The sequence below is a fragment of the Panthera leo genome, chromosome B3, assembly GCF_018350215.1.
Source record: "Panthera leo isolate Ple1 chromosome B3, P.leo_Ple1_pat1.1, whole genome shotgun sequence".
NCBI lineage: Eukaryota > Metazoa > Chordata > Mammalia > Carnivora > Felidae > Panthera > Panthera leo.
This window is the reverse complement of record NC_056684.1, coordinates 26,027,159-26,055,101: the sequence shown is the minus strand read 5'-3', so window position 1 is coordinate 26,055,101 and position 27,943 is coordinate 26,027,159. Positions and strand designations below refer to the sequence as shown.

Genomic DNA, 27,943 nt, shown 5'->3' with positions numbered 1-27,943 from the left:
ATACTGATGAAATGCTGACAGCTAAAAAAAAATCTCAGTCTAAGACAGAGCTTTTATGCCACTGGAGCTGAGAGTTCTATTCCACTACTCATAAACCAGGCTGAATAGCAGCCAAGATGGTGTGTGGGTCTGGGAACACAGCAGACAGAAGGCATGTGACACTTTCCATTCTCTCTCTATGAGCCAGGTGTTATAATCTATAATTCTTACAACAGGACTTAGATTTAGTTTTAATTATCCCATTTAGAGATGGAAATCTATAAGTGGTGAAGTTGTTTCTTTCTCTCAGTGAATCTGCTGGCAACTGGTGGAAGAACCCATTATTTGAGTCCAGCTCTTTTCTTACTCAAACCCTCTCTAAGCCACATGAAGCTATTTTGCTCAATTCCTGCAGTAGTAATGAATAAACATAAGAAACAGATCATTTGTTATTCTATAAATGGAATTGCATATTCAAATCAAGTCCAGTCATTAGATTATTCCTAGGGACATGTGATCTCAGTTATTTACCAAATTACATATAAAAAAATACTTATACACTGAAATCTCATTATATGTTTCCTACAAGCAAAAATAGAGCCTGGTGGAAAAAAAAAAAAGTCTTTTTAATGAACTGAACTGCATGCATATGCTCTAATACAGGCTTGCCTTACAAAGAATTCTGCCTTAGGTAAAACAATGCCATGATAAAATCCTAAGTCTAAGGTATGTGTGTGCAAAGGATCACTGCCCAAAATGTGGGCATTATGTGGGGATTATGTGAGGAAGGGTCACCTACCACCATGTGTTGAGCTGAGGTGATGGGTCTTAACCCAGTGTCTGCTGGATGCCTACTTAGTCTCCCAAAGAGATGACAGGTATAATTTCTCCACAAAATTTGTTCTCCACCCCCCTATGCATTTGAATTAGCTTTATGAGAGAATCAGTTAACTAAGTCTACAGCAATAGCTTTTACTTCAAGGACAGCAATTAAGAATGTCTGTTTCCTCTCCTCCTACATCTGTTCTGCGAATGGAGTGAATACACTTGAATTGTTTTCTGGATATACAGTAATTGTTGAAAAATGACAACTTACCCATCTGTGTAGTAGGCTGTGGTTTTTAGGTGAAGACTAACTAAGCTGACCTAAATATACACTTGAAACAGCCCTCCGATGTTCATTAAGAAAGGAAAAGATTGTTAGAAAGGTCATCTGAAAATCAGTGCCCAGCTGAGGCAGTTAGTCAGCTATGCATTAGAGACCCCAAATATAGCACACCTTACCTTCAACTCTTTTCCTCTAACATACAAGCACCGACACTTCAACACTTGAACTTCATTTCTTTGGATTAAAACCTTCTGTCTCTTATTCTTTCTTAAAATATAAAAACCATCAGGATGAGGGACAATTGTATATATCCATTATAAATCATATTTTAATAATACATTTGATTCTTTGTACAGCCCTTCACACATTTCAAAATTCTCTCAAATTCTGTGATCTAACTTGAACTCTCAAAACCCTATGGAAGGACATGGTAGGAGTTGTCACATTTACACACATCAGGAAACAGCTCAGAAAGACATGAGGGTTTTCTCTGCCTTTCCAGTGGCTATTCCAGGCTTCTCTCCGATACATCACATCTGTGACCAAAAGTCTTTAAGCATTCTTTTTATAGTTCTTTGGTTACTCAATCATGCCCATAATTTTTCACTGAAAGCTATCAAAGAGCAACACAATAAGACATGCTTTAAAAATTATACTTCAAAGCCCACTTATTATGTCTCTTAGTTGCTTAACATGCATTATCCACAACAAAACTAACTCCTAACTTATCTGGGGTCATATTCCCATACTTAGTATTGTCTCTTTCCCTTTTGTTAGTATTGTCTCTTTCCCTTTCGTCATCCAGCAACATGACCCTGGAATGGGTAGGAGCTCCTCCTATAGCACTCAGCAGGGTATTCTCTAGGTCACTTCAGTAATCCTGAATCAGTGTGGAGCTACCATGTCCAGTTCTGGGAGGTGTGAAGAAAAGAAGCTCAGGACATTTTAGCCAGTGGAGCATTCCCCACTGAGGAGGAGGTTAGGATTCCTTTGTCTTCTGCCACCAAGTTACAGCAGTGGCAGAGATCACCTTCTCACTCATGCAACCAGCTTCTTCTCATACCGGATGCTCATCATTCCTCATTTAGAAGCAGTTTGAACTAAACTGGGAAAATAAACTTTGGAAAAGCCTGGAAAAGAAGTCCAGATATGTAAATACCTGAAGAAGAGGGATAGAAAATTAATCCTTCTTATCATGGACATAGCCAAGAAAAGATTATTCAGATGTTCTGCTTAGATTAAATGAGTCCATGAGTCATTTCTATGCATTGTGCATGTATTCGGTGTTCATTCACCTTTAAAAGCCAACAAATAACCTTTTATTTTTCCCAATACTGATTTTACTTGGTATAGACAGTCCAGAATATGGACAGGGAATTTGTATTCTGTAATACTCTATTTTCAGGAGAGTGGTTCAAATTTCTTGAAATCCTGAAGGGAGAGAAATTCACTCAGGTTCATTTCCTTTCCTTTTCACCATTCTCTTATTAGAAGGTTTATCCTCCTCCAGCCTTTTCAAGCTCACATGACAAGATCTGTTCCTGAGATAAATGATACCCTAAATAACCCTGAACTAGTAAAGGACACAGCAGAAGTATTACTTAGAATGATGGATAGTTAAAGATGGAGAACTAAAACAGATACATTCATAATTTAGAAGTTAGTTGAGGAGAGAGAATAGCTGGAAAAATAGTGAGTATTTTTAAAACATAATGATCACAATTTGTATTATGAAAACTAAGTAGAAGATTCCATGTGGATATGTTACTTCTATGCAACATAAATGAGTCTGTTCGATTCCATCTATTTATTGTTGACAATAACAGTGATGAGCCATTTTATTTATTTCCTGAGGACGCAGTTAGACTATGTATATTGGGAGATGCCAACATAAACTACTGCATCTATAGTTAGGAACTGCGAACTGTGTCCTGGGGTGGGGGGAAAGAAGATCAATTCTCAGCTGCAGAACTATGGAAAGTACACAAAAGTGTTGCAGAAGCAGTTTCATGGCTGCAACACATGACATCATCCTCAAGACAGTCCTTCAATATGTGCTATTTCTATTGTACAGATGAGGAACTGATACTTAAATTCAAGGAAGACACTTGTTCCACTCTGGCTGGGAGGTAAGAGGGGGCAGACCATGAAAAGGGGTTCTTGTAGGAGGTAATATCTAGGCTTGAAGAAAGTTAGCAAAAAGCTTAGTGTGTAAGTGGGAGAAGGGTGTTAATATAATCACACCTGGAATGAAAGAATAGAAAAATCAAGTATCCAGATAAGGAAAGCAGGAGGGTTGATGTCCCCAAAAGGTATAACATGTGAGATGTGGAGTTTGAGGAAGTGAAAATGGAAGTAGGTAAGGGCCAGATAGTGGCTTACCTCTTAATTTCATTCTAGGGGCTTGATTTTATCCTAGAATCAAGTGGAGTTTGAATGAATTTAAGCTAAAGAGTGCCTTAAACAGGCTTGCCTTACTCCAAAGTGGGATTCGCAATATCAACTCCTAAAGTGCTTTTCTTTGGGGACCCTACCCCCTTCCATCCTCTTTAGAAAAAAACAAGCATCTATGTTGCTCCCCACCTGTCCATGGTCCAGGGCTTGGTGCAGAGTGAAAGCACAGTAAATAGGGACTGACTGGGAGAGGGAGGGAGAGTGATAGAGAGGTGAGCAGATAAATTGGTAATTACAGTAAACTAATAATAAATCCATGTATAGCACTATGTTATGAAATACAAGTTGACTGTATCCTGATGAAGAGGCATCAGGGTTATAGCACATAAAATGGGCTACATGTGAAAAAAGTAGTGAGAAAAGAAAATAAATTCAGATTTTCATGGGAAATTGTCCTTTAAAACAAAGCCCTTCTAAATCCTGAAAGAAAATCATGTATAATTCAGTATCTTTGACCAGGAGAGCTGATCTTGGGCAGTTATTCTGATTGAGCATCAGTGAGTTACAGGAATTAGCCATTCAGATATTGTTTAAATGCAGCAGGAAGAAGATCCTATAATGCACCAGTGATCCTTCAGACTTTCATTAGGTCATTCTGCTGCCCCAAGGATCATGACAATGTGCATGGTGGAACTTTAAAGTCATAGACCAAAATATGTGTATCCTGGCTTACAGTTCAAAATCTTTCACTCAAAAACCACAGAGCCCTTCTGATGACATGAGGCTTTAGAAGAGTTGCCATCTAAAAAGTATTCTTCCTTTATGTGCATTATGCTGTTTCACTTGGAAAATTCAAAATTCCTTATGTACATAATGGAAAAATAAAATCTCCAGAATTGTGAATAGTGCTTGCCTTTTGCCTTAATATATCCCCTTCTGAGTGTTTTGGGGTGTGTGTGTGTGTGTGTGTGTGTGTGTGTGTGTGTTTGTGTGTGTGTGTGTATAGAAGGGATTCTCTGTTTTTTAATAGGATTGCCTGGCATTTTCTACAACTAGTAATGTGGCTAGGTGATCTAGCTATAGTCAGAGATCTGGGTTGGAAGCTGAACTCACCCACTTTCTACCCATGTCCAATTTTCCACTTCAGAAGACAAATGTGGTGTTGAATAATACCATAGATTGAAGGTGTAGTGCTATACTGTAACACAAGATAAGCAAAGGATTATACTTACCCAGAACAGCAAGGAACAAGTCTTATTTATCTTTGCTCTAGGGCCAACCACAGTGTCTGACAACTAATGAGGAAATTAGCACCATTATCTCAATCTTCTCTTTCCATATTAATGCAGAATTACTGCACTCTTCACATTGCATAGACCCTTCATTTAAGGGGAAAATGTGGTGACAATTGAATTTATGAACCTTGTGCAATGGTAATTTAGATGTACTGCTCACTGAATAAATGTCTTAAAGCTGCAAGGAAGTTTATGAGTAATTTGGTGCCCTTCTTTCATTGTATAGAAGAGGCAACAGAAACACGCAGGGTGACATGAATGCTCCAATAATGCACTGGGTATGTATCCCCAAACTCTCTGCACACTACATCACAAAGGTTTTGATGTTCTATGCCTACTGAAACCAGTGTAATTCTATGTCCTGCTACTGATAAATTGGACACCTGAGCCTCAAACTTGGAAAACCAGAGGAACAAAGCAGCTAGGGTAGTATGGAAGCTAGCAAGCTGCTGGACTCTAAATGAAACTCAGCCCCACGGAGAAGAATAAATAAGCTACAGTTTTGGTTCATCCTATGAAAAATGTGCCTGCCACAATCCCCATGTTCTCTGATCATCACCAAGAATATGGTACAGGCCTGTACCAACAACTGTATGCATTCTTCTCCTGGCCAAACACACCACTTTTGTCTTGGTCTTGGATCAGAATCCACTTTTAAAATCAACCTATCATTAATCTATCAAAACAATTGATAGAAAACCTGGACAGAAAATCAGCAAAGATATAGCAGAACTCAACAATACCACCAAACAACAGGATCCAATCCATTCAGCAACAGCAAAATGCACATTCTTTTCAAGTGCCTATGGAACATTCACCAAAATAGACCATATTCTGGTCCATACATCAAACATTAACAAAATCAAAATAATTTAACTCATATAGAGTATATTCTCTGGTCACAATGGAATCAAACTAGAAATAAGTAAGAGGTAACAGGAAAACTTCCAAACACTTGGAAACTAAAAACACACTTCCAAATAGTCTATGAGTTAAGGGGGGAAAAAAACTCAAGAGAAAGAAACACATTGAACTTAATAAACAATGAAAGTCTAACATACCAAAATCTGTGAGATATAGCTAAACTAGTGCAGTGAGGGTAATTTAAAGTACCCTTGCTTAGATTAGAAAAGAAGAGTCTCATGTCAAGAAACTAAGTGCTACATCAAAACAGAAGAAGAGCAAACTAAACTCAAAGAAAGCAGAAAAAACAAATAATAAAAATAAAAGCAAAGCTTAATGAAATTGAAAACAGAAAAACAATAGAGAAAAACAATGAAACAAAAAGGAGATTCTAATAAATTACATTTAAAATAAATAAATAAATAAATAAATAAATAAATAAATAAGAAAAGGTCAATCATATCTCTAGCAAGATGACAAAGAAGAAATAAAGATGACACAAATTACTGTTATCAGAAATGAAGCAAAGGATATATTATAGTCCCTAAAGATATTAAAAGGTTTATAAAGGAATATCAGAAACTATTCTACACACATAAATTAGCATCTTAAAGGAAATGGACCAATTCCTTGAAAAGCACAAACCATCATAACTTACCTAATATAAGTTGAAGAGACTTATAACTATTAAGGAAATTAATTTGTAATGACAAAAATCCCAGAAAAGTAATCTCCTGACCCAGAGAGTATCACTGGAGAATTCTACCAAATATTTAAATGAGTAGTTACCACAAATTTTTACACAATCTTTTCCAGAAAACAGATGAAGCTAGTGCTACCTGACACCAAAACCAAAGACTGTCAAGAAAAAAAAAAAAAGGAAAAAGAACTACAGACCAATGTTCCTCATGAATAGAGATGCAAACATTCTTAACAAAATATTGGCAAATAGAATTTAGCAATATATAAACAGATGTTTTTAAAAAGAGTGTTATCAAACACATTACCATGTGGGGCTTATTCTAGGGTTGCAAGACTGATTCAATATTTGAAAATCACTCAACCTAATCCACCATATTAACTGTCTCATATATATAAATATAATTTGGCAAAATTCAACATTATTCATGATAAAAAGAAAAAAAAACTTTCAGAAAACTAGAAATAGAGGGAACTCTCTCAGTTTGATAAAGAACATATACGAAATAACTCTAGGTAACATTACATTTAATAATAAAAGACTGAATGCCTTTCCTCTAAGATCTGGAACAAAGCAAGGTGTCCCCTCACACTATTGCTCTTCAACAGAGTGTTGGAAGTTCTAGCCAGTGAAATAAGGCTATAAAATAAAATAAAAGACATACAGATTGGAAAGCAAGACATAAAGCTTTCAGATGACATGATGGTGTACAGAGAAAATCCCAAGGAACCTATCAAAAAATGAACACACAAAACTTCCTAAAACTAGTAAGTGAGTTTCAGCAAGTCAGAGAACACAAAATCAACATATAAATAATAACTATATTTCTGTATATCTAGCAATGACACAGGGAAAAAGAAAATTGTAAAAACAGTACCATTTGTAATCACTCCAAAAACATGAAATATTTAAGGGGAAAATATAACAAAATATATTCAGGACTTGTATACTAAAAACTGTAAAACACTAGATGTAAAAAAGTTAGGAAGATCTAAAATGGAAAAACATATCACATTTGTGGGTCTGAATACTCAACATAGTAATGACAGCATTTTTCCAAAACTAATACAGAGACTTAAAGGTTTTTCTAGATATAGACAAGATAATTCTAAAATTCATATGGGAAACAAATGGCTTATAAGAGTCAACATAATTTTTAAAAAGAGGAATAAAGAGGCTGAACTAATCTGCCCAATTTTAAGACTTACTATATAACTATAGTAATCAGGACTGTGGGTATTGACACAGTGATAGACACAAAGATGAAAATAACAAAATAGAGAACCCAGAAATAGCCTACACTAGTTGATTTTGGCAAATGTGTAAATGCAATTCAACAGAGAAAAGACAGTCTTTTTAACAAATGGTGATAGAGGAACTAGATATCCATACCAAAAAAAAAAAATGGTGAAGGGAACTTAGCTCTAAACCTCACACCCTGATTTTATATAAAGACAGATAATGAATTAAATGTAAAACATAAATTTATAAAACTTTTAGAAAAAAACAAAGGAGAAAATCTTGAGGAACAGGGGCTTCATGAAGAGTTCTTAGACATTACTTCAAAAGCATGTTCCATAAAAGATTAAAAATCAATAAACTGAACTTCATCAATATTAAAAAATTTTCCTCTGTGAGAGATCTTATTAAGAAGATGAAAAGACAAGCTACATATTGAGAAAAACATCTGCAAACTATATCTCGCAAAGGAATCACACCTAGATTATATGAAGAACTCAATAATGGAACAGAAAAAATAAAATAAGATAAAATAAGATAAATAAAATAAAATAGCATCACACTCTCCAGTTCCATCCATGTTGCTACAAAAGGCCATATTTCATTTTTTCTCATTGCCACGTAGTATTCCATTGTGTATATAAACCACAGTTTCTTTATCCATTCATCAGTTGATGGACATTTAGGCTCTTTCCATAATTTGGCTATTGTTGAGAGTGCTGCTATAAACATTGGGGTACAGGTGCCCCTATGCATCAGTACTCCTGTATCCCTTGGATAAATTCCTAGCAGTGCTATTGCTGGGTCATAGGGTAGGTCTATTTTTAATTTTCTGAGGAACCTCCACACTGCTTTCCAGAGCGGCTAAGTGAAATAAGCCATACAGAGAAAGACAGATACCATATGGTTTCACTCTTATGTGGATCCTGAGAAACATAACAGAAACCCATGGGGGAGGGGAAGGAAAAAAAAAAAAAAAAAAGAGGTTAGAGTGGGAGAGAGCCAAAGCATTAGAGACTGTTAAAAAACTGAGAAAAAACTGAGGGTTGATGGGGGGTGGGAGGGAGGGCAGGGTGGGAGGGAGGACAGGGTGGGTGATGGGTATTGAGGAGGGCACCTTTTGGGATGAGCACTGGGTGTTGTATGGAAACCAATTTGACAGTAAATTTCATATATTAAAAAATAAAAAAAAATAAAAAAAAAATAAATAAAATAAAATAAAATAAAATAAAATAAAATAATTTTTAAAGGGCAACCAATATGAAGAGACATTTCAATGAAGAGGACATAATGCTGGCAAATATACACATAAAGGGAACTCAATATCACTAACCATCAGGAAAATACTAATCAAAACACAATTAGGCATCAATCTAGTAGATTTATACCTATTAGAGCAGCTAAAATAAAAATAGTGACATTGTTGGTGAAGACAGAGAAACTAAATCTCTCATACATTGCTGGTGGGAACAGAAAATGGTACAGACACTTTGGAAAAAAAGTTTGACAGTTTCTTAAAAAAAAAACTAAACAGACATTTATCGTATGGCTTAGCAATCATACTCCTGGGCATTCACCCCATAGAATAAAATCTTATTTCTACACAGAAACCTGTAAACAAATACACACAGTCATTTTATTTGTAATGGACAAAAACTGGAAACAACAAAAATGTTCCTCAAGAGGTGAGTGGATAAACAAACTGTGGTACATTGCTGCCATGGATACTTATGTAGTAATAAGAAAGAACACACTACTATGAATACACACAACAACTTGAATGGATCTCCAAATCACTTTGCTGAGGGAAAAAAAGCCAATCTCAGAAGGTCACATACTGAATGACTGCATGAATGTGACATTCTAAAAATGACAAAAATACAGAAATAACAAATAGTGGCTGACGGGGGTTAGGAATTTTGGAGGAGAGAGGTAGGTATGACTACAGGAGCAGCAGGAGTGGGATCTTTATGATGACAAAACAGTTCAGTATGTTGATTGCAGTGGTCCTTCCACAAATCTACATATGATAAGACAACATGAAACCATGCACACACATTGTAACAGTGTCAATCTCTTCATATTGACATGATACTACAGTCATAAATTATGTGACTCTGCACTATCTTTGCAATTTCCTTTGAATTTATCATTATTTAAAGTAAAAACTTAAAGAATATATCATCACGGTATATTTTCTATTGGAATAACAAACATCAACACTCACTTCCAATATCTGGCCTCAGCTTTTTATCATATTCTCTTAGCAACTTGTTGAGGATAAGAGTCACATCAGTGTCTTGGGACTTTGGAGCCAAGACCCACTTTTGGTTTGATGATGAATCTTCATATTCATCCTCTTCCACCTTCCTGGACCTGTAATTATGGCACAAAGTGTGAAGTATAAGTTGTAGCAATAGCTCCAGGAAGTGTCTTAAGCTTGGCCCACTCAAGCACCATTGATATAAGTAGAAAGTCCCCAATACTCACAGCCCAATCAATGGGTTACATCTAAAATGAAAACAAAACAAAACGCATTTTAGAAAGAATCCAATTGGAGGAATGCCACTGCTCTTAACATGTCATGATGTTTTCATTAAATGTCACAAAATTATTCCTTGTGTACATTAAACTATAGACTGATAAGTAAATCAATGCCAGAAGGTCAGCCAAGCAGCAATCACCCTTGCTTGGATCCACCTTGAAAACCTCTGAAGGTCAAAACACAAACCTTCCAGATGTTTGTCAGATGGTGACTTTATCATGCTGTTTCCACCCCCTACTGCCAAGACCTCATTTTAGTTGAAGGTGAGAATAGGTTTTGCAGAATCACACTCACTGAAAAATAGTTGAGTCTGAATTCTGTTCTTCTTTTTTTTTTTTTTTTTTTTTTTTTTTTTTTTTTTTTTTATTTATTTTTGGGACAGAGAGAGACAGAGCATGAACGGGGGAGGGGCAGAGAGAGAGAGAGAGACACAGAATCGGAAACAGGCTCCAGGCTCTGAGCCATCTGCCCAGAGCCTGACGCGGGGCTCAAACTCACGGACCGCGAGATCGTGACCTGGCTGAAGTCGGACGCTTAACCGACTGCGCCACCCAGGTGCCCTGAATTCTGTTCTTCTTAAGGAGACTGGAACCTTCAGTCAAAGTAGACATGGGCACATTATCAGGTGGTCTGTTTGGCCAGCACTAATGTGTGGTGACAGGGAACAGAGATGGTGTTTGGTGAATAACTTCTGGCAATTTGACATGCCTCCTCCAACACAAACTGATTCATTTCTTACAGAGCAGGCTAATACAGACATTAAAAATTAAAATATTTCTAATATGTCTTAATCATTTGGCCCCTCAATAAATGGATCAAAATGAATGTTTGAGCACCTTTGAGCTTGTCTCGTGCAACATGACAGCTACCTCTCCTGGGTGATACACACTGACAGGAGTACTTGAATGGAGAGGCATCAAAATGACAAGTTAGTTTTCTTAGCTGAGTGAGGCCACCTCAACAGCACAGCCTTTTGGGCTTGAAAAGAGGAGAGTCTCCTTCTGCATCAAAGCAGCATTTCCAGGTGGACTGCACTTACTAGGGCAAAAAAAAGCCTGTAAAACAACAAACAATTTTGCTTATACTCTGTCAACATAAATGCCTTAGTGACTTTTCACCAAAGAGAACAAAATATGGAATAGAAAATTGTATTGAGGTTTATTTGTCCTGACTTGGTATCAGCTCATTTCTGTTTAGCTTCCCAGAGAGAAGTCAAAATGTTATCATTATCCCAGGGCAACTGTGCTCTGGGACACAAGTTTAAGTTAAATTTTGGAATTGTCTAAATTATCTACAATGAACATGAAAGAAATGAAGAGAGTAAATTTTCAAAAATTTATGATCTCTACTTTGTTTAAATCCTCATAATCATATATATAATGTTATATTATAACCACATAATTATATCTATAGTATAATAGTTTATATAATTTTATGCAATATGTAATCATACATATATGTCATATATTATATACATTATAGTCTTTTTATGAGTGTTAACTAGCCTTAACCTAGATTAGGGCAGTGTCACATAGTCTAGTCTCAGATGACTATACACATTTATATAAGATTTTGAAAATGAGTACATGGTATATGTCTGGCAGATTGATTTCACTGAAGTTTTTCCTAGGCTTATCTTAAACTGTAATTATATTTCTTGAATATGTATCGGCTAGAAGGTTAAAATAAATCATCCATAGAAACTATAAATTGCTGTGAGTTTTTATTTGCACTTAACATTCACCATCAATAAGAACTTAAAAAATTTGGGACACATTCAAGAAGTGACATGTTGCATTTCATTATTTGTAAAACTGAACTTTTACAAATAACAATATAGAATTTAAAATGTCACTGTAGAATATTTTATCAGAAATATTGTCAGGAATATCATGTTGGGAAAAAAAAAGAGAGGCTGAAGCAGGCTCTGTAGGACTTGGTTAGCTAGAAGCAATCATTGCCCACAGGACCTGGCAATTCATTCCACAGCAAAACCATTTGGGAGACTGGGGACAGAGGGACAGATCACCTTGGCAGAATCACATATAACATTCTCAAGACATGTTCCAACTCAGCCACAGTCCTTTCCTCTATCCCTCTGTTGTCTCTCTGCCTCTTTCTCTCTCTTCTCTCTTCTCTTTGCCTCCCATCCCTTTCTCTCTTACCCATCTCCCTAAGTCCCCTCCCCCACCCCCAAAGACAGCTCACTCCACAGACCAGACTATGCTTTTTGTGCTCTGCTACTTTTTATTGCCCCAATGGTCATATGTACATAGATTGAGAACATTAACTCTTCATCAGTTCTCTATATATACACAGCCTTCGTTTCTGAAAAATTCTTTTAACTACTTCAAATGCAGGTATTATAATGAGCCTAATTCTCCCTCTAGTGGTGAGGAGAGGGTTTTCCTGAAATTGCATAAGCGTCTTCCTTAGAGGCCAAGGCAGGTGAGAGTGGGAGAGAGGAGGAAGGAAAAGCAGCAGCATCCTCTCCCACCCCTTTAGGAGGTCAACCAGGACCTACAGCTTGATGGCTGGGCTGGGGTACACAGTTGCAAAGAGTGGGCAGAGATCCCCTTGTCTCCTTAGAGACTGACACTGAGCTTTTCCCAATTCTGATCTTCCGTCAGTTTGCTGCAGGACTTCAGAGAATGAAATAAAAGCCTCACAGTGCTGATGTCAGACCACCAGCCCCACAGGAAAATCTTCCCTTTGATGAAAACCAAATCTCATCTCAGAGGACCCACTAGAATGTAAATAAAACACGAATGATCTGCTTTTCTAAGTGGGTTATATATAATCTTTACGAGTGTTCTGTTATCAGGATTTTGGATCCTAAATACTATAACTGCAATTAGCTTTTTCTTAAAAACAAACCAGCAATGTATCGTCATTTTTAGATGTTATTTTCACATCTTACACCTTCTCTTTGACTAGAAGGACAAAGTCTGAAGTGTTTTTAAATATTAAAAGGAGCTCCTAAACCTCAGAAATCAGTTAAGTGTCTGCAAGGTATCACCAAGCTCCAGGCATGACTTAGTGCGTTCTAATGCATAATAAGCACATCCATGGGGGGTCTGAACAGGGTGCTTTTCTATCCATGGAGTTGCCAAGCCATCACCACAGAGCACACTGTTAGAACATTTTCCAGGGATTTTGAACACCAGAAGGGCATTCCAGACTGCAAACAAGAACCCTCTCAGCATTAATAACAGTTATGAAAGATGACACTGGTCATCAGATTATTTTACATGTCTGTAAAACCCATTCAAAGAATGAAGACACTTTCAAAGGAGAGGCGTATAGCAATATAATTAGTTTAAAATTTGGATTTTCTTGCAACTGATATACAACTTCTATTTTGAAGTCCAGGGAATGAACCAAGATAGAGAACATATTAAAATCATTACATGTGCCTTGGTGAAATTTAAGTATGAAGAATCCCAAGAAATTGGACACGTATTTGGGAATTCCCTAGAAACCTGACTGCTTCATGTTAGATACTAAGACATCTTCCTACTTCCTAAGCACATAAACTAATGAGGACAATGAGCAGTTTTCCTTTTAGCATATTAAGTATCTATAAATCTAAAGTATCTGTAATTAATGATATAACTCTGAAATATAGGTCACTTCATCCAGTTTGTGGCAACAGAAAAGATCATGTGGATATGACTTCAAATCTGGATTATATACTTCGGAATTCTACATTATGCCTGGTGCTATCTGCTGCTGGTCTCTCTGGCTCTAGACAGAGATACATCCAGGCAGAATCAATTTCAGAAAGTGGGCTTCCATTTCCTTCCCCAGTTCTCTCCTTAGACGGGAAGAAACTGGAGTTGAAAGGCCCAATGAGTACTATGTCTGGTGGAGAGAGCTGCCTGTGAGCCACCAGTTGACAGTCTCTGGCACACTATCTGCCTTTCACACTTTCACCTCTTAGTGGGGATAATGGTATGGAGGGGATGGCCAGGGCTTTCTTCTTCAGAGCCAAACACCCCTGCCAAAGGTGGGGAGTGAGACTGGGGCTCCTACTACGTCTTTTAAGATTTGTTAATGTACCTCCTTCCTTCCTTCCTCACATGAATGAAAATGTAAGCCTGTCATTGTCTACTGACACTTGCAGCGCTTACTGCCCATAGGAAGGCTCTCTAGTTCTCTAGCTTCCAGATACAGAAAATAAAGAGGTGTCAAAACAAGAGTGTTTAGGGGAAGTGGGTGTCCCAAGATTCTTGGGATGGGGATAGGGGGAGAGGCATGGAGCTGCTCTGATTTCCAAAGTCTGGGCCAGAGATCTAGTCTAGGAGACAGAACTAAAGAAACCAAACCCAGAATATCCTGTTATATTTACAGCAACAGGGTTTAACCCCTCTGGTCCCATCATCCTTCCACCCTCATGAGCCATCTTCATCCTTTCCTGGAGGTCTCTAAGCTCCCATTATTTGGTTGCTATTCTAGGATGCAGGTTATGGGTATTTATGGTAAGATAATGTCTTACAGTTGCCAGGAAAAGCCTTATTATCAATTATCAACATGCTTTATAGGAGTAAGTGTGTATGTCTGTGTATGTGAAAACTGGCTCATCTAGAAGGGGTGCATGTGTATAGTGTGTGTTTGCAGAACCTGGAGAGGAGAATAATTTCTGAGAAGGGTTCTTTCCCTTGCTCCAATCCTCTTCTGCCTGCCTCCAGCCTGGATGCTCTTTGCCAGTGTGATCTAAACTAGGCAGCTAGGAAATCATGACTTCTTAGTCCTGGGAAATTTCAGAGTGATGGAAATTATACAGAACGTCAGTCAATGTGTTTGTATGAACCCCTGGAACACTTGTACAGAGGGGTAAATGGGAGGTACACACCGCCGGTCATTTATGATAGTGATTTTCAAAACCCCTTAAAACCACCATATGCGAAAAGCTTCAAGAGAAGAGCCCCATTAATCTCAGAGTCCCCACATTCCTGGTTGCAGAGAAGGCTGCAGCCGCCCAGCCTGGAGAGGCAGATAGCCCTGTCAAAGGGGAGACTGGGACAGGTGAGATGCAGGCGGACTCCGTCTCCCCGGGGCCGGCCCCAGCGGGGCTATGCCGCAGCCCAGCCGACGGCGGGACGCACCGGGACTCCTGGCCGGCAGACAGCGCCCCCCGCCGCCTTCCCCGTCCCGCTCGGAGCCTCCAGGGCTGCAGGGCCCGGGCGCCACTTACCGGGCGTGCAAACCCGAGAACAGGCAGAGGAGGAGGAGCAGCTTCGGGGCCATGGTGCGGTGGAGCTCGGGGAGCAGGGTCTGGGGCCTCCAGCCAGGCGCGGCTTCCTCCGGAGCGCGGGCCTCGCCTCCGCGGGCTCTTCCCTCCCTCGCTGCCTCTGATGCCACTGACTGCGGCGCCACTCGGGCTCTCGGCCACCACGGCCGGACAGGTGTGGGCTCGGGCGGGCCGCCGCGCCCCCGACGGCCCGCGGGTCTGCGCCCAGCTATGCGGGGTGCACGCGGGGCACCCTGCCACCGCGGCGCGCCGCCCCCGCCCGCTGCCCGCCGCGCGCCTGCCGCCTCCAGCCGCCTGGGCGCCGGGTCAGCACAGCCTGGTGGCGGGATCGGGTGGGCTCGAGCAGTCCCTAATCCCGCCTCGCCGCAGCCCCGCGCGGCGCTGCCCCCTCTGCCACGAGCTGCGCGCGGGTGCACAGGCGGTGGGCTCTGTGCTCGGTGTGCGGCCGCCGCACGTTCGGAGGTGGGGGCAGCAAGGCGGCCGCTCCTCTGGCAGCGCCTGCGAGGCGGCCCCGGCGGGGAGGAGTTTCCCCTATTACACGCCTGGCAACGCGTGCGGCGAAGAAAGCAAGGTTTGAATGGACTCAGAGTTTGAGGCCGGGGAGGGGGCGGGGCTCAGCGGGGGAGGGGAGGCTTGGGGATCCCATAGGAAGCCTTTAGAAGAATCCCAGGGATTGGCATCTCAAGGTTAAGAGTTTGCCCCCGAGTCCGACGCAGTACGTTCCTTCTGTCTTAGCAAACGCGGTGGTTCTCCCGCGCTCCCTGACCGACTGTTGTCTGTTCTTCCCCGCGTGTCTTCAGCTAGGTAGCCATAGCAAACGGTTTGCTGAAGGCGCCCTTTCCATGCACATGCCCTGCTAGGTCTACTGAGCTCCTATGCACTACTAAGATCTGTGTGAAAAAAGTGGCTTCTTAGGGATATTTAGAAAAAAGCATTCCCAATACGGACCATCCTAACACATACAATAAACAGGTGGGGGAACACACACACACACACACACACACACACACACACACACACAATTAAATGTAGGAGAAAGACTCACCCTAAGTCAAAAAGTAAAAGTCGTCCTGTTTTATTGAACCATGAAGAGCACTTCATTCAGTGTATTTTCACCACCCAAAGACAGAAAATTGCATTTATGTTCTCATTTGTAATAATCACGCCAAAAGCTAGTCTTTCACCATGTATTACAATCTTTACAATGTTACCGTAGCCTAGAATAAATCCACTAAGAAGTTTGCTTTTGTACTGCCAAAAATAGCTCTTACAAAGTATTTCATATTTGAATTACTACTTATAGAATTATGAAAGAGTATGATAACTGTTTCATTAATATTGTCAAATACTTTTGTTCATAAAATATATAGAAGAATAATTGAACGTTGGTGTTTTCTCTGCTATTTTCAGTTCATCAATATGAACGTGGTCATACAATGGCATGGAGTGCAGTTGTTGGTGATGGCAGCATTGGTGATTTTAACAATGGAGCTGTAGCTGCCTTGGCATTGCCATCTCCCTGTCTCTGTGTGGCCTTGAGCTCACTCCAGCTCACTCCTCAGGGCTCCTTCTGACATCTTCCTCTGCCTGCCACATCTCTCCTACTTAAATGCACAGACCCTATTCAGGTCTTATTTTCTAAGAAGACACCCAATATTCCTGTATCCCTCCACCTCCAGAACATCTTTCAGCTTCGGGGGATTGTGAGCCTTTATCATACCCTGCCCTAATCTCTAATTTTCTCTATCACACATCTGAACACTTTAAAAATCAGTTAGATAACCACTTACCATTTGTTAATTGCTTATAGAAATATGTCAAATGTTCACATAGTTTGTGTGCTGTGAGAAAAACTGCAAGTAAAGAAACAATTCTGGTCCTCAATTTTTAACACAGCAATAAGAAACACAAGTCAAAGTAATCAACAGACCTTAATAACATAATAGGGGCCCAGGGCTGATGTGAAGACTTTATGTAGATGAACTCATTTTTAACTCTCACTGCATTATTCCTATTTCAAAGATGGAGGGAAAAGTACAGAGAAGTTAAGTCACTTCCTTAAGATCACACAGATTGAGAACTGGAGGTTAAATCCCAGAGAGTCAGCTCCAATGTCTTAGTCATTTATTGATTGACTGATCAATTGATTGACTGATTAAAAAGAGAATGCAAGATAGGGAGAGGGGCAGAGGGAGAGAGAAAGAGAATCTGTTTTAAGGTTTGTTTTGTGTGTGTGTGTGTGTGTGTGTGTGTGTGTGTGTTTAGAAAGAGGAAGAGCGTGAGCAGGGGAGAGGGGCAGAGAGAGAGAGAGAGAGAGAGAGAGAGAGAGAGAGACTCTCAAGCAGGCTGCATGCTCAGCACACAGACTGACACAGGCCTTGATCCCATGACCCTGGGATAATGGCCTGGGCCAAAATCAAAAGTCAGATGCTCAATCAACTGAGCCACCCAGGTGCCCCTCCAATGTCCCAGTCTTAATCACTATGTCATGCTGCCTCTCAGACGAGTAGGAGCTCAGCACACAATTGTTGTTTGCTTCTTTGAACTAAGTTTTAGAGTCCTTGCTCTATTCTTTATTTTTTAAAAAAAAATTTTTTTAACGTTTATTTATTTTTGAGACAGAGAGAGACAGAGCATGAACAGGGGAGGGTCAGAGAGAGAGGGAGACACAGAATCTGAAACAGGCTCCAGGCTCTGAGCAGTCAGCACAGAGCCCGACGCGGGGCTCAAACCCACAAGCTGTGAGATCATGACCTGAGCCTAAGTCGGACGCTCAGCCGACTGAGCCACCCAGGCGCCCCTCTATTCTTTATTACTTGAGATTAAGTAAAATGCTTACAAATTGTTTATAATAAAAACAGACCAGGGGCGCCTGGGTGGCTCAGTCAGTTAAGCGTCCAACTTCGGCTCAGGTCATGATCTCATGGTCTGTGAGTTCGAGCCCCGTGTCGGGCTCTGTGCTGACAGCTCAGGGCCTGGAGCCTGTTTCAGATTCTGTGTCTCCCTCTCTCTCTACCCCTCCCCTGTTCACGCTCTGTCTCTCTCTGTCTCAAAAAAAAATAACATCATTTTACATCCCTGTGTTGTTTATCCTATTTCTTTCTTGAATATATTCAATGTATTATTATTATGAATGAATGCAATTTGAGATCTTCTGATATTTGGAATGCTTTGTTCCACTTATTAGACTTAGTGGGTCAGCTTGGTAGACATGAACATTTTACCTTCAAAACCCCCCTTCTCATGTTGTGGTCTGGAACAAAACAATCTCTTTCTTTCTTCCTTTCTTTCTCTCTCTCTCTCTCTCTCTCTCTCTCTCCCCCCTCTCTCTTTCTTTTCTCCTTTTATTTTCCTTTTTTCTCATAAATAACCTGAATTGAGAAGAAAGAAAATCCGAGGCAAGCCTTCTGGGCATAAGTGTAAAAGCCAAATGCAAGTTCCAAAATCTAGAATCTTCAAAGAACAAACTTTCAGGCTTTGATTTTCCTTTATCCAGTTTGATATGAAGGGTGGGGAGGAGGGGGAGGGAGGAGGTGAGGGCGGGAGGGGGAGAGAGAGAGAGAGAGAGAGAGAGAGAGAGAGAGAGAGAGAGAGATTCTTTACAGAGCATGCGCGGTATTCACTGTTTTGCCTCAGCTCTCTCCATCTTCAGCACCAGAGAAACTGACAGTTCCACTTAGGCGCGCGGGACTTGCATTCAATCCCAAATCACAGGAAAAGAAAGGAAAATAAAACGTAACAAAAGGAGTAAGGGTTGGAGACCCATAGCACGTACACTTCTGTAAATATCGAACATCTAGCAATGCATGCTGTTTGTTTCCAGCGTTTGCATCAGATCCAGACTCAAGGTTTCCGGGGAAAGACCCGGGCTGCCCCGTGCGGAGTGTGGGTTGAGCAGCATCTCTGCAGGAGGCGGGAAGGAACCCGAGGAGGTGGCCAGATTGGCTGCCTTGGTTAGGAATCCTCTTGCGGCTTCTCAGAAATACGTCTAAGGATTTTTTTCATGGCCTCGCTTCACCTCCTACAGGCGCAAAGGAGCAGAGCGAGTCACTGTGCTGAATATAACTGGTCCACTGCATCAGTTCTACATCTTATTCTTTATTGCTTCTGGACGTTGCGTTTAAATAAAAACTCTCCTGCTCTCAAAATTATACTTCTGAATTGTATTATGATGTTTCATAGCTGTTAAAAAAAACTTTTCCACCACACTTAAAATATTATCAAAGGAACACATGCAACAAAACGCACACATCTTAAAATTGGGGCTCAATGAATTTTTTACACATGTATATTCCATATGTATAAGACTAGCATGTGTATATCATCCAGATAAAGATATAGAATATTTTCCAGATGCTCCCTCCCAGTGGCTGGGTCATCTTCCCAGTCAATACTACCCCTAGGTAAACATTATTCTGTCTTCTGTCACAGTAGACTCTGCCTGCTCTTGAAGCTCACATAGAATCATGTAGTATGTTCTATTTAACATGTGGTTTATCTCACCCAGTATAGTGTCTGCAAGATGTATCCATGTTGCTGCATGTAGCAGTCACTCCTTATGTTTTATTGCTGCACATGGTTTTCCACTGTGGTGTTCAATATACTACATATTATTTAGCTGACATGAATATATTGGTACATGTTTTTTGGTGGACATATGTGCTTATTTCTCTTAGTTATCTGACTAAAAATGGAATTTTTAGAAGGTATATGTTTAGTGATGATAAATATTACTAATAGATTTTCAATGTAGTTGTATCATTTTACCACCATTAGCTATGAGTGAGGTCCATACATAACTGCAGTGAAATGTAGCCGTATCACTCTTTTTAATTATAACCATCCTGATATTTTATTCCAATTTTAATTTCACTTCAAATTCTTACTAGCCATCATAATATTTTATGAACTGTCATTCAGGTCTTTTGGCCATTTTAAAACTAGCCTGTTCATCTTCTTTTTTGTTTATAGAAGCTCATTATGTATTTTTATATGAGTCCTTTAAAGTGCATTTGATGAATATCTTCTCTCAGTCAGTAGTTTGCCTTTACTATTCTCTGAATAGTTTTTTTTTTATGTTCAACAATTTATTTTATTTATTTTATTTTTTATATGAAATTTATTGTCAAATTGGTTTCCATACAACACCCAGTGCTCATCCCAACAGGTGACCTCCTCAATGCCCATCACCCACTTTCCTCTCCCTCCCATCCCCCATCAACCCTCAGTTTTCTCTGAATAGTGTTTTATGGACATTAATGCTTTGTGTACTATACAATAAACCATTGCCTACTCAGACATTGTAAATATAGTCTACCATGTTTTCTTCTAAAAGTGTTAGAAAAAAACTCGTGTTTTAGGTCTAGATTTCATTTCTAATGTTAGTGGATGATTTTATTTATGAATAATTGTTTACTTTTGTGCTGACAACTAACTGAGCTAGAATGATTTATTTAAAACACCATCTTTTTCCCACTAAATTTGCATAAATCAGATGAACATATATGAATGCATCTTTTTTTTCTGGGCTCTATTCTCAATCTCTTTGTCTATACTTGCACCATTACCACACTTTTTAAAATTACTAAAGCTTTAAAATGGTTCTTAATATTAGTATTATTTTTAGTACTTTGAATTTATTTCTTTGGTTGCTCTAGGCTGTTTGCATTTCCATAGAACTAAGCTTACCCAAAAATTTTAAACTACTCCAAATTTTTCACAAGCTTAAAAAAGAAACTGATAAAAATAATACAAAAATTCAATATGATAGAATTTACAGTCCATAGTTGAAATTTACTAATGTTCCAATTACATCTTCAATAGCATTTACCCTTGTATACCCTAAGATCGCATTCAGGGTGACAGTGTTTATCACTTATTGTGTCCCTTTAGTCTATTTTTAATCTAGAACATTTCCTGTCCTTTCTTAGTCTTTCGTAACATTGATAGTTTCAGTAGAGAAAGTGATTTTGTAGAATGCACCTTGATTTGGATCTCTGTTCTGTTTTCTCATGTTCAGAATCAAGTGATGCATTTTTTGGCAGAAATCTGACATAAATAATGTTACTTTTCTCAGTGCATCACATAAGAAGCACATACTGTTGGTTTGTCCTATTATGGATCATGCTGATCATGTAGTTAAATTGTTATCTGTCTGTTTCTCCATTGAAGTTACTTTGTTGTTGTTGTTGTTGTTTTTTTGCTTTTCTTTTTGAATGGTTGACTATTCTTTGGGACAAATTCTTTGAAAACATTTAACTATTTTAGTTTAGCTTATATTGATGGTTCTTGCCTGCTAGTTGTAAAAGGTAATTTTGTTGTTCTTTCTACATTTATGAGTTGGTATGCTATAAGAAAGCACTTTCCCTCTTCCTCTTATTATTTATAGCATAGACTCATGGTTTCTTGTCTTATTCAATGCATTTAATTCATTACTGTAATTATTTGTTATTCTCATATTATCCAAGATTTAGAGTAGAGTCTCTTTAAGCTGACTCCTGACTCCTTTTACTATGTCCTCTATATCCCCAATATAGTTTTGAGCACCTTCTTACTTTGTAGTACAAGATTTTCCAGATCTTTCCATAATTTTATTTTCCAACCCTTGAAGCCACAATTTATTCCTGGTTCCTTTTAATTGGGTATGATATTTAGAAAACAAGATCTAATTGTTCTGAAGTACCATTGCTTTGAGGCTTTCTAGAGGACTGAGCTAAAATATATATATATATATATATATACATATATATATATGTATATATATATATATATATACATATATATATATACATATATATATATATGTATATATATATATATATATATATATATATACATATATATATACATATATATATATATATATATTCCCATTCCCAGTTTTTATACCTCCAATAGCTTTTGTTTGTCTACTTGCAGTGGCTAATATCTTCTGTATAATGATAAAGAGTAAAGGAAATAGTGGAGGAAATTTCTTATCCCAAATAATAATGGAAAGCCTGTAGGATATCTTCATGGGAGACAGATAGAAGGAGAATAAGGAAAGACCCACAGCTAACTATTTTTTGAACTGTTGTTTTTGCTTTAAATCAGGAAAGGGTGTTGAAATTTTTCAGGCTTTTGTAGCATGAGTGGAGACAATCAAATTATTCTTCATAGATTATTGATACAGTGAATAATAATACTGAATTTCCTATTACTAAACCATTCTTACACACTTGAAAATAAAGTTTGAAGTTTTTCTTTATTTTCTATGTTTTGGAACAAGTTTTTTTTGCATTGGAATTATATGTCTTTGAAAGTTTAGTAGAATTCTCCTGTGAAGACACCTGGCTCCTCTCTCTCTCTCTCTCTCTCTCTCTCTCTCTCTGTGTGTGTGTGTGTGTGTGTGTGTAGAAGTATTTTGATAAAGTTATTTTTTTCCCCCTATGGAAAATGGCATCTTTAAGTTAAAGCTATCTTTAATGAGGTTAATTGCAGTAAACTGTATTTCCTCCAAGAAATCGTCTATTATATCTGTGTGTTTTTTAAATGTTTGTTCATTTATTTTGAGAGAAAGAGAGGGAGAGAGAGAGAGAGAGAGAGAGAGAGAGCATCCACAAGTTGGGAAGGGGTGGAGAGAAGAGGAAGAGAGAATCCTAAGTAGGCTCTATACTAAATGCAGAGCCTGATGTGGGGCTTAATCCCAGGACCGTGGGATCATGACCTGAGCTGAAATCAAGAGTCAGACGCTCAACTGACTGAGTCACTCCAGCACCCTTGTTTCCATGTTTTTGAATAAAGGTGTACTAAAGTACTCTCTTTTTGTTTTGACTTCTTTTTTTTTTTTTTGCCTCTGTATATATAGTATCATTTCTTATTTTGTGTGTGTTCCCTTTTTTTTCCCTTAAATGGATTGTATATTTCAGTTTATTTATCACCAGAGTTTGGGTTCATTAGTTAGATCTACAGTTTCTAAATGCTCTACATAATTAATTTCTGCTTTTATCTTTATTATACTTACCTTGTGCTTTCTTTTGGTCTATTTCATTGTTCTACTTCTAGCTTTTTGAGTGAGAATTTAATTCTTCCACATTTTTAAATTTTTATTAATATAAGTGTTTAAGAATATGAATTTTTCTCTGATATGCTTTAAGTGTATCCTGTACACCCTTAAATGTAATTTTTAATTACATTTGATTTTTTTTAATTTTGGCAATTGTTATGTCTCCTTTTCATTCCAGTATCAGTTAATAGAAGAATTTTTAAATTTCCAGTTGGAAGAGACTTTTTTGAAATGTTTTTGAAATTCTTTTCTTTTATTTATTTGAGAGAAAGAGACAGAGAGACAGAGGACAGAGAGACTGAGCTCGAGCAGGAGAGGGGCAAACAGAGAGGGAGACACAGAATCCGAAGAGGCTCCGGGCTCTGAGCTGTCAGCACAGAGCCTGATGCAGGACTTGAATTCACAAACAGTGAGATCATGACCTGAGCCCAAGTTGGATGCTTAACCAACTAAGCCACCCAGGCGCCCTTTGAATTTTGTTTTAATTTCTGGTTTTATTACTTATGAGCAAAATACTATCCATGAAATTTCTACTCTAAAAATTTGCCGATATTTTTAATATAAATGGGTAAACTAATAAATAGTTAATTTTGCCATTCCATGTCTATTTGAGAAGAAAGTTTATTTATTTATTTATTTATTTATTTATTTATTGAGAGAGAGCATGAGCACAAGTGGGGGAGCAGAAGAGAGACAGGGAGAGGAAGAGAATCCCAAACAGATTCCATACTCTCAGTGCATTGCCTGATGCGCCGTCCAAACCCACTAATCCTGAGATCATGACCTGAGTTGAAACTAAGAGTCAGACGCTTAACTGACTGAGCCACCCAGGCACCCCTAGAAAGTATATTCTTAATTATGAGAAACTAATATGCAATGTAGATCCATAAGTCCTACCTCATTCTACTGTTTAGTGTTTTTTTTTTACCTTTACTTATTTTTTGTTCTCTTGATTTATTTTGCCCTAATATTGGTTTGTTAAAGTTTCTCATATGTATGTATTTATATCTCTGTCTTCCTTCATCTCCTGCAGTTTCTGCTTTGTGTAGCTGATGGTTGTACTCTTTAGAGTATTTCTAGATATTCTAACTGTTATATCTTTTTTGTGGTTGTGGCTTGTCATGTTAGTTTACTTGATGCCTGATTGCTACCTTGTCCAATGCCAGAATTTCAAACCCTGCTTTCTTCCAATTTTCATTTACCTTCTATATCTTTGTTGTTACTTTTATATTTGGCCTTTTTGGATCACTGGGTTTTATGGGAGTTTCTTCAATAGAACATAAAGTTGGGTTCTGCTTTATGAACCTATTTAAAAATATTTTCCTTTACCTTTATGACAAGACTCATTTTGGTACCAGGTCCCAACTTTCTCTGTCTGGTATGTCTTCTTTGTTATTTTTGGATTTGATTTTAGAAAACATTTTTCTGTCTGGTTTGGATGTTTTGAATTCCCTTCTCTTTTGCCTATTACCTCTATAACAGTCAGTGAAGTAGTTCTATTTTTTCCTTTCTCTCTCTTTCCTCTTCTCATTTTCTCATTTTATTCTTTCTCCTTTGTCACAGTATTTATGATTTGTACACTATTCTCCTACCTTCATTCCCACCCTTTTAATTTTAGATCCAAATTTAAATGTATTGAATACTCACCATCAGTTATTTTAATGAAGTTTCCTGAGGCTTGTCAGGTTTAAAAGTAATAAAATCTTTACTCTATCAAAGATAACATGAGTACATAGGATTTTCTAACTCAAATTAGGCACACTCTTCCTGCTACATCGTATGCTATAGTTGTCCAGGACTTTATTTTTATCTTTTATGTTCTTCCCACACGTAAGCAATGTTTAAATTGTTTTCTATATGCCTTTTTGCTCACATTTCTTTCTTCATATCAGAACTTCCTTCTAGGATATTTTTCCATGTCCTAGAATTTCCTTTAGTGAAAAGCATTTGACATTAGATCTCAGATTTTATTAACATAAATATGTCTTCACTATATTTTCTTCTTTAAATATATAGTTGTCCTGGGTATGGAATTTAATTTGAAATCAATTTAACATTCATTTAGGCTTTTTTTCTATGTATTTTTTTTAAATTGGAAAAGTATGGTATTTTAATTAAGCATTTTTATTTTTGTATAATTGTAGATTCATATGAACTTGTAAAAAATAATACAGAGAAATAAATTTCATGGATCATTTAAAAAATTTCTTTCACAGGTAACAACTTACAAAACAATGGAACAATATATAGCTAAGGTATTGATAGTAATACAATCAAGATATAGAATAGCTTCCTTACCACTAGGATATCTCATGTTGTCTTTTTATAGCTACACCCACTCACTCCCACTTCCAGCCTTGTATATCAAGTCATTAGCCTTATGTCATATTTATTCCCACAGAAGTATTGATCACCTTTTCCATCCAAAAAAGGGAAGATATTTGAATGCCCATGGCCATTTTACATGGAAAGAAAGATGTCCAGACATTTGAGTCTGTTCTACTTCATGGACTGTGGCTAGTGGTATGGCTGGATGATCTGAGACTTGGAGGAAAAATACAGTTGGAATATTGGCAACAAGGTGATCTAAAGAAGGTGTATGTGGAAATAATTTTCCATATGTGTACATAAGGAAGACATATATGTCCCGTGTGAATGCTCACCAGCAAATGACCTCAGCACAGATGAATTTTAGTAAGTACATAATAAGACCCATGCTTGGGATACTAGACAGCCTCTTTCTTCACGCACTTTTTGCCATTGACCAATAGGCCATGATGGGAAGAAAAGAGGTTGTACACAGACTCAGCAACATGGAATTTCACTCAAATAGGCCAATTTGGCTACACAACTGTGAGAACCCAATATTCCAGTGGCAGAGAGCTACACTGAGTCCTCAATATGGCACCGGTTCTCATGGTGATCAGCCAGCTACCTGGTGAAGTGTTGATTACATTGGACTGCTTCCTTTATAAAAGGACAGAATTATTAGAATAGACACTCTGGATATAAAGCTGCCCTCCCTGCCAATAATACTTCTGCCAAAACTACTTTCTGTAGACTTACAGAATTCTTTATCCACTACCATGGTATTCCAGACAGCATTGCTTCTGATCAAGAATTTCACTTCACAACAAAGTATGACAATGGGCCCACACTCATAGAATTAATTGGTCTTACTATGTTCCTTGCTATCCTATAGCAGCTTTCTTAATAGAATGGTAGAGTAGTAGTACTAGTATAGACAATGTTTGTATTCACCTAAAATTCATATGTTGAAATACTACCCCCACTGTGATAGTATTAGGAGGGACTTCAGGAAGTTATTAGGTCATAAGAGTGGAGCCTTCATGATGGAATTAGTGTCCTTAGAAGAGAAGATAATTTCTTTCTTTCTTCCTTTCTTTCTTTCTTTCTTTCTTTCTTTCTTTCTTTCCTTCTTTTGTTCATTCTTTCCTTTCTTCTTTCTTTCTTTCTTTCTTTCTTTCTTTCTTTCTTTCTTTCTTTCTTTCTTTCCTCTATCCTCTATAATGAGGATACAATGAGAAGACATCCATTTGAAAACCAGTAAGTGAAATAAGCCATACAGAGAAAGACAGATACCATATGGTTTCACTCTTATGTGGATCCTGAGAAACATAACAGAAACCCATGGGGGAGGGGAAGGAAAAAAAAAAAAAAAAAAAAAAAAAGAGGTTAGAGTGGGAGAGAGCCAAAGCATAAGAGACTGTTAAAAACTGAGAACAAACTGAGGGTTGATGGGGGGTGGGAGGGAGGGCAGGGTGGGTGATGGGTATTGAGGAGGGCACCCTTTGGGATGAGCACTGGGTGTTGTATGGAAACCAATTTGACAGTAAATTTCATATATTAAAAAATAAAAAAAAAAATAAAAAAAAAAAGGAAAAAAAAAAAAAAAAAAAAGAAAACCAGTAAGTGAGCTCTTAGCAGACACTGCCAGAACCTTGACTTTGGAGTTCCCCATCAACCAGAACTACGAGAAATTGGTGTTTTTGTTTCCGCCCCCTAGTCTCTGATAATTTTTTATAGCAACCAGAACCAGCTAAGACAAATACTCTGTAAAGACTCAACTATGACACCAGTTAATTGATAATACCTAGCAAAATTTTGGTTTCCATCCTTTGACCTTAGACTCTGTTGGTCTAGAGGTACAAGTTCCAAAGAAAGGAATGCTTCCACCAAGGGACAATGATTTCATTGAAAACTAAAAGATGAGACTGGCAGCCAGTCATTTTGGGCACCTCATGCTTCTGAATCAATAGGCCAAGAAAGAGTCACTGTGCTGGCTGGGTTGACTAATCCTGATTACCAAGGAAATGGGACTATTATTTCACAATGGAGAGAAGAAAAAGTATATCTGGAATACTGGAGATCTCTTAAGGCATCTTTTAGTACTCTCACGTTCCATGATTAAAGCCAACAGAAAACTTCAACAACCCAATTCAGCAGGAGTGCTAATTACAG

General features: G+C 38.2%; 1 protein-coding gene across 2 annotated transcripts in view; it reads right to left on the bottom strand.

Annotated features, from left to right (window-relative positions):
• GABRG3 (gamma-aminobutyric acid type A receptor subunit gamma3) overlaps window positions 1-15,491 on the bottom strand; it is a 735,768-nt gene extending 720,277 nt beyond the window's left edge. For both annotated transcript variants that reach the window (XM_042941269.1, XM_042941270.1), the window contains exons 1-2: window positions 15,361-15,491; window positions 9,846-9,994 (exon numbers count right to left, since the gene is read on the bottom strand). In XM_042941269.1, coding sequence (XP_042797203.1) covers window positions 9,846-9,994; window positions 15,361-15,413 — 202 coding nt within the window. In that variant the 5' untranslated portion in view covers window positions 15,414-15,491. The remainder of the gene's footprint in view (window positions 1-9,845; window positions 9,995-15,360) is intronic.
• Between the last annotated feature and the right edge of the window lie 12,452 nt (window positions 15,492-27,943).